This window comes from Peromyscus leucopus, chromosome 11 (genome assembly GCF_004664715.2).
Source record: "Peromyscus leucopus breed LL Stock chromosome 11, UCI_PerLeu_2.1, whole genome shotgun sequence".
NCBI classification, from domain to species: domain Eukaryota; kingdom Metazoa; phylum Chordata; class Mammalia; order Rodentia; family Cricetidae; genus Peromyscus; species Peromyscus leucopus.
Window position 1 is genome coordinate 3,234,132 of NC_051072.1, and position 12,283 is coordinate 3,246,414.

Sequence of the window (12,283 nt, forward strand, 5' to 3'; positions counted from 1 at the left end):
CTCACAGTTCTTTTTAATATGCTAGAGGAAGATAAAAGATTTTTAACTAGGGAGATGACAGTATGAAGAAAGATTGAACTAGAAATTGCTGGCTTAGAAGATTGAAGGGGCCATGCACCAATGGAAACCAGTAGAAGTTAGGAAAGGAAAAAAAGAAAAAAGCAAATAGCTTCTACCGGGGCAATTCTGAAAAGGAACACAAACCTCCTTGTTAAGCAGTGGGCTTCAGCCTAGAGAGGCCAATTTTGGATGTCCGTGCTCCAGAGTTTTAGGATGACAACTTCATTTAAAATGAAGCAGCTGGTTTTGTGGTGATTTGTTACAGCAGCAGCAGGAAGCTAATACTCAGGGCTGTGGGTGAGTCCCAGGTTACACTCTCATGAGCGGCATGTCAGCCTTCAGCAGATAACAAAGCAGCTGCTTTTATCTACACACCTGCGAACAGCAGGAGGCTGCTGTGCCCTCTTGTTCTGATGTCCAAATTCCTATCTCCACTACAGTAACCTATACATCATCTTCCCGTGCTCCAACCACTGGGACTCTCTGGGCCGACTAGATGAAGTAATCTGCAAATGACACAGCTGAACTTAGGTCTAGGAGAATCAAGACAAATGATTACCTGCTCTGCTTGAAGAAGTACCAAGGTCAAGGAGTTCACTGCTTGATTTATGGCCATGCCATTGACCAATGCCCAGAGCTGATGACTTCATTTTTATTTTAATTTTTTTTTCATTCTCTTCCTCCCTTATCACTCTTTGGTCTTTTCTCTTGTTTCTTTACTTCTTGTCACTAATAGACCTCAATATCCCCAATATATGTAGTGGGTAGCCATTCCAGCTTGGATCTGGAAGTTCCAACCCCCATTGAGACTCTGGCAACTGTCACGCCTATGAGGCAGGGCCAGGGGAGGCGCCTGGAGACCCAAGAGCTGGATGGGCAGCGCTCTCTCTGTGCATGCTCTCGGTGCCGGGATGCTGAATGGTGGAGGTGGACTGAGCAGAGCTCCAGAGAACACCGCTGGATTGCGATACACCTTTCCCAGACCCTGTGACCTACCTTTCACTTAATTTGTGAGTTATGCAATTAAATAAATATCCTTTTAACTACGTGGAGTGGCCAAAATAATTTCTCCAATAAATATATATTACCATCTCTCTACAGTCCAAAGACCTCTATCAATTGTTACGTTTCTTATTTGCTGCAGGATAGCATCTAGGAGACACTTCGGATCAGTTGAGAAGCAGTTCAAAGTCTTCCAGTTTTCTCTGTCAGTCTCTGTGGCTCTCCAGCCTTGTCTACCCAGCTCAGCTCATCACCCAAATCACACTCTTTCCATTTGGTCACCCATCTCTTTTGTCATCATGATGTCATCAAAGCTACATCTTGGAGCACTTTATCATCAGGTCATCACAAAAGGAGTTGGGTATGTAACAAATATATCTTATATGAAAACCAATAAAATAGACTGCATGTATCTGAGATAAAAAGAAAATTGAGATTGGCTTTTTCTCAGAGATAGATTTTTTTTAAAAAAAGAAAAACAAAACAAAACAAAACAAAAACCCAGATTATAGCCCTGTAAACCTTTCATACCTATTGAGCATTGTTATTGTTGAGTGTCTGAAATACTTTGATATTTATCTGTAAATAAGAATTATGAATAATAACTTTCTTTTTCCAAAGACATTTTTATTTCATATGCATGGGTGTTTTTATTGCATGTATGTCTGTATACCATGTGTATGCAGTGCCTGTGGAGGCCAGAAGATGATATTGGATCCTCTGGAACTGCAGTCAAAAATAGTTATCTACCATGTGGACTGGGAACCAAAATTTGGTGTTTTGTAAGAGCAGCAAGTGCTCTTAACTGCTGAACCAATTCTACAGGCCTACTATGAATATTAACTTTCTGGTAAATCTAAAACTCTTCATCTTGCAGCTCATATCTAATCAAAGTATTCTTATATCAAAAATGCTTTTTATTTCTGAAGACTATCCTTTTCATTCTCTGAGATCCCTCCAGTTCTTTCCAACAATGTCCAAGTACAATTACAAGATAAAGCCCAGATGTGAACATGGGTCCTAATTGTCACTTTGCCCTGCCCCTTGCCAATAGTCCCCAAATGTCTCCATGTAAAATCAAATTAAAAATCTATGGGATGACCTTGGGCATTGTCACAACTTCTTAAACACAAAACCCCAACCTCCTCTGAAACAACCTGTGGGTTGTGACCCTATAGGCTGTGTATCTATCTGAATGTAGTAGTTATGTACAATCTAGAAGCAGTAAATGCTCAGATGAACAGCCAAAGAATAATTCAAATTCTAATGTGTAATGAATCTGAGGAGTCCCTGCCAGTGGGCATCTGGGCTGTACTGTATAGCTTCACTGTAGCCTTGGCTCTGGACACACATGGAACTTCCTACACACTAGACATTCCTACTAGAACAATCACTGTCCATCTTTATAACCACACAGATACTGGATATTATAGTATTATTTACTCTCAACTAGATTTCAAGGGAAATTTTGGCTTAACAAGGCTCTGGTGAATTCTGTTGGGAAGGTAGTCTTTTCATACATCATTGTTAACCAAGTCAATACATTCAATCATAACATTCTGTTTTTCCAAATAGTTATGGAAATTAAAATTAGCCTAGTGGAGATCCTTGGGGAATACAGAAAACATCTTGTATGAATATTCATAGTGTATAGCTTCAAAAAACAAACAAACAAACAAACAAACAAACAAACAAACCCAACACTTCCAAAAGGGCCATGTAGAAAGGGCAAGGTCCTTCCACATTGGCTTAGCTACTGAGATGGGAAGATTTAAGTCTTTTGATATAGAATGAAATGGAATGATAACACCAGCAAATATGGGACTCAAGAATAAGGTCAAGTTCAACTATTGAGGACAGATTCATGACAACAGGGGCAGCAGACATAACCGGTTAGCACAGATACGAGATGGAAACCCACAGGAGCATGTACTGTGCATGGACCAAGTATGCTACCCAACCTTTCTGCAGGATTGCATTCGGTGGTTTGAGAAACAATTTTCCCTAGCTCTGTGACTTGGGAACCTAGAGAATTTTAGAAGAGAAAACTGTAAATGTGGCAGATAAACAAGATCTGCCTTCCTTGGTTCGATGATTTAGAGATTTTTCTTCCAGCATGGAAGTAAGGCCTCAGGGTGATGAGTTGGCAGCAATTCAGAATCAAATGGCTACTAGGAGGTGAGCGGGCAGGGCTTTGCTGCTACTCCTCTCAAAGGCAAAAAAAGAAAAAAGAAAAGTGGAAAATGCTGGGTGAGGCAGTTTAGGTGCATATAAAGTTGATCACATTCTGAGAGATGGACTCGTGCTTCAGATACAGGTCTATTTAAAAACATATGAAATACATCATCTCCAGAAATGTGGCAAGGAAAGTGGAGCACAGTAGCACTTAGCTGTCCTTGAGAGGTGGAGGCAGGAGAAGGAGTTCAAGATCAGCTTACATGACATGAGACCTTGTCAGAAAAAAATAAACTGTACCAAGGGAAAAAAAAAAAAAACTAGAGAGAAATCCCCATGTCCCACACACAATTGGAACCAACTGACATCCAGGGAGGCTATTTGTTTCTCTTTCTTATAACTGTAAAGACTAGGAACTAATCCAGGAATGGGCAGGTAAAGAGGATCCATTCAAATAGGAGGAGAGTGTGAACGCACAAAGGAAAGGAAATGAAATTAAAATAACCCACCGTAAAACTGAACAAACCAAGACTAGTAATGTCACAGAGCTTAAAGGACACCAGTTGCATGGATATTCACGGACACCCAACTTTTGAGGTGGCTCTAGGCTCATCCTTATCTTGCAGAGAGAAGATGATAACACCTGGAGTTTCTTGTCCTGACACTGGGTTGCTAAATTCTACTCCAACAGTGGTCTGACTCCTTGATGCCCACCTGCTTCCCGAAAGGCTCTCAATGCTCAATGGTTACCCAGACTCAAGTCTGGCAGTGTTTCTATTCAGAACCTCATCCTACCCCACCCCACCCCACCCCACCCCATCCCCTGTGTCCAACATCCCCCTTACAGAGCAGGATGCACTCAAGACCCACTCAACTCTCCTTCCTTCTCGCTCTGTATCTTTTTCCTCTGCTGGAGTGGCACTGGGGATAGCCGATCTGCTTATTCAAAGGCAGGTCAAGAGAACACCATCTTTTCCCTGGTGCATCTGTGCTGAGGTAGTTTGTGGGCCACAGAATGGCCGGTCTGAGTTGCTGGGGCCCTCTGGTGCCTGCAGGGGGCAGTCTCAATCTGTGTCTGATGCTTGCAGCTGCCTTCACCCCCACAAACACATCGGACACCATTTGGCTCCTAACCTCTTCTCTCTTCCATAACCTTGTGACGGTCCACCTGGAGGAATTCTGACATCTTAGGGCAGTCCTAGATCCCCAGGACTAAATGTACCCTCATTTCACCCCTCCCTATGATCTAGAAACACAGATGTGAACCTAAGGAAGCCAGGCTTCCTATAAATACCATGGCTCTTCCATTCTTCCATCCCATCCTTCTCAAGTGGCATTTCTGTCCTTTACACTGTTCCCATGAAAGTGGTCCTGAAGCCACTGAAGAGACTATCAAGATACAGTTCTATCAAGAACTGGGTCCTTTTAGAATCAGTCTTGGTATTCATGAACTCATTTTGTAGTGGGCAAGATAATTGCTCATATCTGTATGCCATGTCCTCTGGGGCTATGAGAAATACCTATTTGGCATATCACATAAGTCACACAAAGTGTCATGCTGGTATCTGAGGTTTCCATGACACCCACAAGGAGGTCCTTAGTCAGCCCTTAAGAAAAACTTCCAAGGCCAGACAAGCCTGACTGATGGAGGGATGCTCTGAGTGGCTCAGGCCCAGGGGAAAAGGGTAGAGAAGAGACAGGAGCAGGAGATGGTGGCTGGGTACCAGAGCAGGTGATGAAGAGATGCATGTGATGGGGGTGGGTAAGCACCCTAGGCCTCCTTTCTTTAAGTAGAAAAGCCTCATATAAAACAGCTCCTGGTGTCTCTGAAGGTCTGTCTCCACAGCTTTCTCCACATTCCAAAGGATCATAATTTTTAATTCCTCCCTCATCCATCATGCCTCAGTGGAACCATATTTGTCTTCTTTATTTCTAATTCTGCCGCAGCCTGTTAACAATATTGCCAGCCTATTATCTCCTCCACTGAGGGTGAGTCACGGTCCTTTTCCTTTGAGGTCCCATAACTGGTGCTCCACCTCCTCCATCACCCTTCATGTGTGAAGGACCAGGCTTTCAGGAAATTAAAAAAAAAAAAATGTATCAGCCATCATCGTCACTCATTCTGTATTAGCTCTGGCAGCACTGTGCTCACAGTGGACCACACATCATTTTCCTCCTGTGTCTGCGAGGCTGTGATCTTTGCAAGCTTTCAGCTTTCCACAGAGCTAACCATAGACCCAACTATTGCCCGAAGCACATTTCCAGTCTGTTCCTCTTCCTGCCTTGACTGTAGCTGACGGGATCACGAATATCCTTGGAAACAGGTCCCATAGCACTATTTATCAACACCACTGCCCCCTTTTCAGCATCCCCTAGCTGACAGCAGCAGATCTCAGGAGCTGGACAAGCAAAGAGGGTGTCTACACACACTGTTGTCTATAAAACCAGAACACTGGTTTCACATGAAACAACTATAAAGTTTTCCAGTTGACATCTGCTCTTGGCTGTCAGCTCAGTGGTGTCCTTGCCACAAGGATACAGAGCCCCAGGCCACCGTGCAGCCTGGTCGTCTAGGACTCAGAGAGGCAAAGCTGTTTCCTCATGGTCATGGAGCCACATAGTGGTACAACAACCAGAGTTCAAAGGCTGGCTCCAGTGCCTTTTGACAATAGCAGTGGTGTTCTACTTCCCGATGCCTAGCAACTGAACACAGGCTCCTTGAAAAATAAATGAGGGACAATTTACAATGAGGGTAGAGAAGGAATCATTCAAAGGCAATTGAGCAAAAAAAAAAAAAAAAAAAAAATGGATAGGACCTTCCCTTGTACTACATGAGGTAGAAAGAATCAGAAGTGAAAGAAAATCAGGAAATACTTTACATGTAGTAGACAGGAATAAGTCCCAATTTCTTTAACATCTGAAATGTTTTAAATCGGTCTGAAGAAAACATAATTATGGAGAAAGGGACATTTATATATGAAGATCAATTTTTGTGTTCCAGTTAAATAAAGACACACTTTGAAAAAATATTGTAAATGATACAAATTGGACATTATGTGCACGTATGCATGCACATGTATATACACACACACACATACACACACACACACACACACACACACACACACACACCTGGGAGTGGTAACACACATCTATAATCTCATATAATCTCAGCACTCAGTAGGCTGAGGATGAAAATCAAGGCTAGCCTGGGCTACATGGTGAGCCCTTGTCTTCAGAGAAAGAAAAAGAAATTCCATAGGTACATATAAATAAAACCCTTGGGGCTGATGGGCTAGCTCTCAGACCTCTTCCACCAGCTTTAAGTGGGTTCATTTGTAGATAGTATTTTTCTGGCAACCTCTGACTTTCTGTTTCCTGTTTTTAACTTGGGCTATTCATCACTGCAGAAAGCCGGCAGCCACCCTGACTGGACGTTAGTACTCATTACAAGCACACTGGAGCTGTATTCTGCCTTCCCGTGTGTGTGTGTGTGTGTGTGTGTGTGTGTGTGTGTGTGTGTGTGTGTGTGTAATCCCTGGTATGACAATACGCTGCTTACACATTTGTCTGGTGGGTGTGGATTCCTTAATCGACACATTAGTAACATTTGAATCTCTCCTTTAATGCAAACCCAGCTGTGAGTCACCTTTCTCTATGTCCACTAGAATTACCTTTCTGTAACAAAAAACAGAGTATGCTTTTGGAACTGTAATGGCATCACTGGGAAGGGTAGTTTGGAGGTAGGCAAATACAACCCAGATTGTTTTCCTCGTATAATCTTGGAATGGCTTAAGTTTAACAATAGGTTCTGCAAATACTTCAGTTGCATATTTTATAGTCAAGCCAATTTTTCTTATAAGGAGGGATCAGGTCAAAATTCTACATTAAATATTCATTACTGGTAGATTTAGGCTTTTTGTCAAAGTTTCCCACATGTGGGAGGTCACATCACAATGTTTGAGTTTCTAAAAAAACAACGCGTTCATGAATTTATTTAACAGAAAGCATATCCTTAATGTAAACATTTAACACTTTTATTAAACTAATTTCTGTTTAATTAATTGATTTTATTACATTTAATTTTAAACAAATAATAGAATAAAATATTAATGTTTTAATATTAAAAATAATCCCTTGCTGTGACTTAGAAGGGTAGAAATATTTTTTAATGTCTAGGATGTGTATTACTTAGATGTAATTGAAGTGCACAGACGTGTGTCTGTGTGTGTGTGTGTGTGTGTGTGTGTGTGTGTGTGTTCCTATTATGGAAATCTCTCCATGTGTGAAGAGAAAAGCTCATCTTCTTGTTTATTCAATGGTGTATACAAAAGAAGACATGGAAAAAAAAAGGCAGGAAGGAAGAACTGAGATAAACCAAAATTCTTTCAACTCACAAAGGCTTTTGGCATTATCTCCAAATCAATGACATGCTCTTAGTAGGCTTAACTGAAGAGAATTCCCCAGAAAGGATTGATGAAAAATGCTCAAAAGTTATCAATATTGATGAACTTCCTTGGACATGCTTGCAGTCTATACTCCTGAGCAAGCTTCCATGTCCCATTTTACTCTGACTTCAAGTTATTTTACTGTGACGTCTCCAGCAATTATCACACATGGAAAGCACTGTTCACATTTTACTGATGTCTACCCATGCTGCTCAGGCGCCTGCCCATTTAAAAGACTACTTAGATATCAGATGCCTATCGGGTACACATTGTGAGAATTCCGACACCTTCTCCATCCATTCTGCTTCCTCTGATCTCTTTTAATGTTTCTTCAGCTTCTTTCCTGTGATCTTGCCTTAGACTCTGAAGGAGCTGTGTGCAACCCTCCCATTTCTCCCGATCTTCAGGTGCTTGCTGATCTTCAAAGTATATGCACTTAATGTTCTACCCTAGATTGGGGCACCTGGTGGGATGCAAAGTTCACTTTAGTCGCTGGACACTTGTCAAGCTGACACTGCCTAGTTCTAACTCCTCAGCTTTGCTGCACCATGGGGGTAAGCATGGATGCTCAGATCCAACTTTATTAGCTCCATAGGAAAATGTAAAGGGCTGGCTTTCATCTGCTGATTGAAGGAAGTGAGTCCAAGACTTTGTACCTATAAGTTTCGGCATCCTTCTCAACAAAACTGATTTTTTTTAAACTTCATTATAAGAAAACTGTACAAAACACCATGATGAGGAATGAGGGAGCTATGATTTATGGCCCTCTGTGTAGAGGAGATTTAATTCTGCCTTCTGCTCAATGGCCTATCCATTGTGTGAGCAAAGTCAATACCAATAATGAAATGTAGACTGAAGGGCTAAATCAATTCAATAAAATGCAATAGAAAGACTAGAGGACTGAGTAAATTTGGAAAGGCTAGTGCCTGCCAGATTAGTATTTGGACAACAGGTAATTACAAAAATCAATACCTGTATATGAAAACATGACAGGCAGCCATCCATCGCAAAGCAGGGCGTAATTACTAACGGTATGGACTCTAAGTAACGATGAGAGGACAAAACAAGTCCATGCAGAGTTCTCACCAGACTTTACATGTTGGTGTGTGCATATGTTGATACACATATGCACACCTCCCCATGTGACCACAGGAAGTGGGGGGGCAAGTTACACCTCATGCTCTCAGCTCAGTGTTAAGTCATGTCCTCAGTCCTATCCTACCCTAGCCTTCCTTCTGATCCAACTCACAGGAACCAGAGGACAATCATCATGGGGACCCAGAGCTGAGGATGGGGCACCCGTGGGGAGGAGGAGTTCTATTAATAATATTAACTGTCCTTCAAGTGCTAGCTGTTAGAGAAAACTCCAAATACTGAAAGGTGACTCAGGCAGCTTAATGACACCACAAAAGAAAGTATCATATGTGCACACACACATACATACAACATGCTCACACTTCCATATACTCACACACATACTGACATATACAGACATAACACAAGAACATGCATACTTATATATACATGGGCAAAGACACATGTATACAAAGACATACTCATGCCTACATATGCTCACAAGCACACTGGCATATAACACATACATGTACACATTGACATCTATATACAAGTTCTCATACTCTGATGTGTACATACATTCATAAGATTATATTGTAACTTAGTGTCTTGTGTTCCTAGACACAAAACTATGGATAAAGTATGTTCACTCACTAATCTATCTTCTCAAATCAAGTCCTTTAACCCCACAAAGGCCCTATAAATACAGTTTCAGTATCACTAGTTTTTCATGCACACGTTTCTACTCTTGTATTTTCCTCTCTTTTAAAATTTCTTTACACTTAAACCTTAATTACATCACTTCTCTGCTCCCCATTCTTCCACTATTGTAAAGATAAGCAAAGAGGTTCCAGAAGACAGCAGCTTCTGTTCCAGATGACAAGCTTGGTTGCTGGCATGGGAAGCTTCTTCCATCTGATCTGATGGATATGTCGGTTCCCCTTCACTGCACAGCCTCTGTCCACCACAGGGTACAGAGCGCAATTCTGATAGAGCTACAAGTAAGTCCGAGATCTGTTGTTGGGCTGCATGGCAGCCGACAGGCCTCAAGGCCAGTCTGCAGAGCATGTGTGCAGAGCTAGTAAGACAAGCGAGTTCATACTGCCCTGGGCCATGGTAGCTGTGCAGCCTGACTGGATGACTTCCTTTCCTGATGTTTGACTTCTGAAAGCATAGAAGTTGCCACTCCCCCTTTCCCTTCTGTCCCTCATCCAAACAACATAATAGAAAGTTCACATTTCCCCCTCTGACATGAGTAGGAGATTCAAACCAGAGGAGGCCCAGTCTGTAGGGATGAACCCACTGCCCAGCCATTCACAGTGCTGAGCCAGCGTCCTTTCCAAATCTCTTGGAATCCACATCTGGACTATGTGAGAGCTGCTCTGTTCATTCCTGAAAGTCTCATCATGTGAGCAACATGCCTTGCAATGTGTTCTTAGGGTCTGAGGGATGTCAGAAAACTCATTATCAGCCCCAGATTTGGGGCAGAAACACACCCACACAGGACTGATACACCAAGTGTTCCTGTATCAACATTTTGCCAACAACATAACAAGAAGCTTTCATGACCTTGGGGGAAGCTCCAAAGGTCTCCTCTTAGAATATTATCAGTATGTGGCACCCTACTCTGCCCTTCACTTTGCAGGATGACTGGGCATGGGTGTGTGTGTGTCAAAGCAGGGACCCTAAGACGGTGTCTACAAGGAACACCTGTCATATAACCTTAATGTGATTTTGGTCATCTTAACAGTAGGTACATTTTACATTTAAAAACTCTCCTTGCTTAGCATTTAAGGTCAGATAATTCTATGCTGTGTGTGGCTGCCCTGCGCATTACAGGATGCTCTGTGGAATTGACAGCCTTTGCCCATCAAGTACCAATTTTACCACCACACCCCCTCCCCCAAATTGTGACAATTCAAACTGCACCCAGCCACCAAACCACAGCTTTCTGAGAACTACAAAGAAATGTGGTGTTTCTGATGTGGGCACAAACCAACTTCTAAAAGGAAAATCTGCTAGGCTGCATGCATCCAAATGTAGGGAAGCCAAAATCCACAATAAATTGCAAAGACATCTTTGCATCTTTTCCTTCCATTGTTAAACCAGTTTGGCTCATGCTCAAAATTGCTTACATGCTATGGAGATGCCTCATTATAGTTTACAAAATCTTTAAAAAATTTGATTACTCAGCTCCTTGCAAGCCAATGCTTATCCTCTATCTGAAAAAAGAATTTGAGTTAGCTGCGGTGACCACGGTAATTTTCCAGAAATAAAACACACTACAATGTTGTACATTCCTTAGGGTATTCCAAAAGCATGGAGCACTTTAACAACCATTTATGTGATGGACACAGACAACAGGCTCTTTAATGGATCACATATATCCATATTATATCCACTGCTGCTTTTGTAAATGGCTCAGAACATTTGGTTATAGGGCAAAGCCTACAGCGTTCATCCTACTAACAAGTTCTCGAAGACAGACAGGCCATCATGAATCCTGACAATAATTTGAGGAGATAACAATTGATGTCTGGCATTTTTTTTAGTCTTGGGAGATAGATTATTCACAAAGACAGAATTAGGAAAAGGAAGACAAATCATAGTAGCGTGAGGTGCTGAAACCTCAGCGTCTCTCAGACGGGCAGGCATGCCTGGTCCTCTCATCCTCTGTACTCAAACAGAAAAGGTGGATGCACATGTACACATGCAATTCACTACATGACGAGCTCTATGTCTCCATCTCAAGGATAAGTCTACCAGTCAATGGTGCAATTTTCATTTTCCTGTGTCTTTTTCTGTCTGACGTGACTCTCAACATACCTAAGCACTTATGAACCCAACACCACTCCCTTGACGACACCCGGAGCACTCACCTCTGCTTTAATTTTATTGTCTCCGAAACAGAGGTGTTGCAAGTAAGCTGCTGCATTGGATTGGACAGAAGGAAACTGATGCTGCAACATCTGTATCACTTCAGGCAGCTCCGGGTCTCTCCATCCAAACTCCCTGTATGAAAGGAAGCAGGAGAACATGAGGAATCAAGCCCAGCACAGGCAACGCTCTCCTAACACCCACTAAATGTGCTCAGCAGTCAAGAGAACATTTCACAATGACTGTGCTGGCTTCCTCACACATACATGGGTTCAGTGCAGAAAGAGTTTCTGAAAAGATCTTGGGTACCAGCTTTTAAGCATCCACATCTGTATACAATCATACTCCATGAAGATTACATACATGTGATCTACCCGTCTCAACTGAAAAATTACAGAAGATTAGGAAAAGATAACTTAAATCCCCCCCCCCCATTTTTTCACTTGGGCTTAATTGAGTAGAGAACACATTATTCTAATATATGATTTCAAAAGGCTGGCATACAGCACTTGCCAACATTATCAAATGAGGAAAACAATGGGTACAATCCAATATGCCACAAGACAGGTGAGCGTACTGATACTGTTACTTTTCTCATTTTCAAAGCCTTTTAAGAGATGAATGAAAACAAGAGGGAGGGAGAGAGA

General features: G+C 42.0%; 1 protein-coding gene across 1 annotated transcript in view; it reads right to left on the minus strand.

The window, feature by feature from the left end:
* The window catches only part of Ctnnd2 (catenin delta 2), an 874,755-nt gene that overhangs the window by 249,456 nt on the left and 613,016 nt on the right, over positions 1 to 12,283 (minus strand). Inside the window, 1 exon segment of the mRNA XM_028882044.2 lies at positions 11,639 to 11,771. Within this exon segment, the coding sequence (XP_028737877.1) occupies positions 11,639 to 11,771 (133 nt within the window).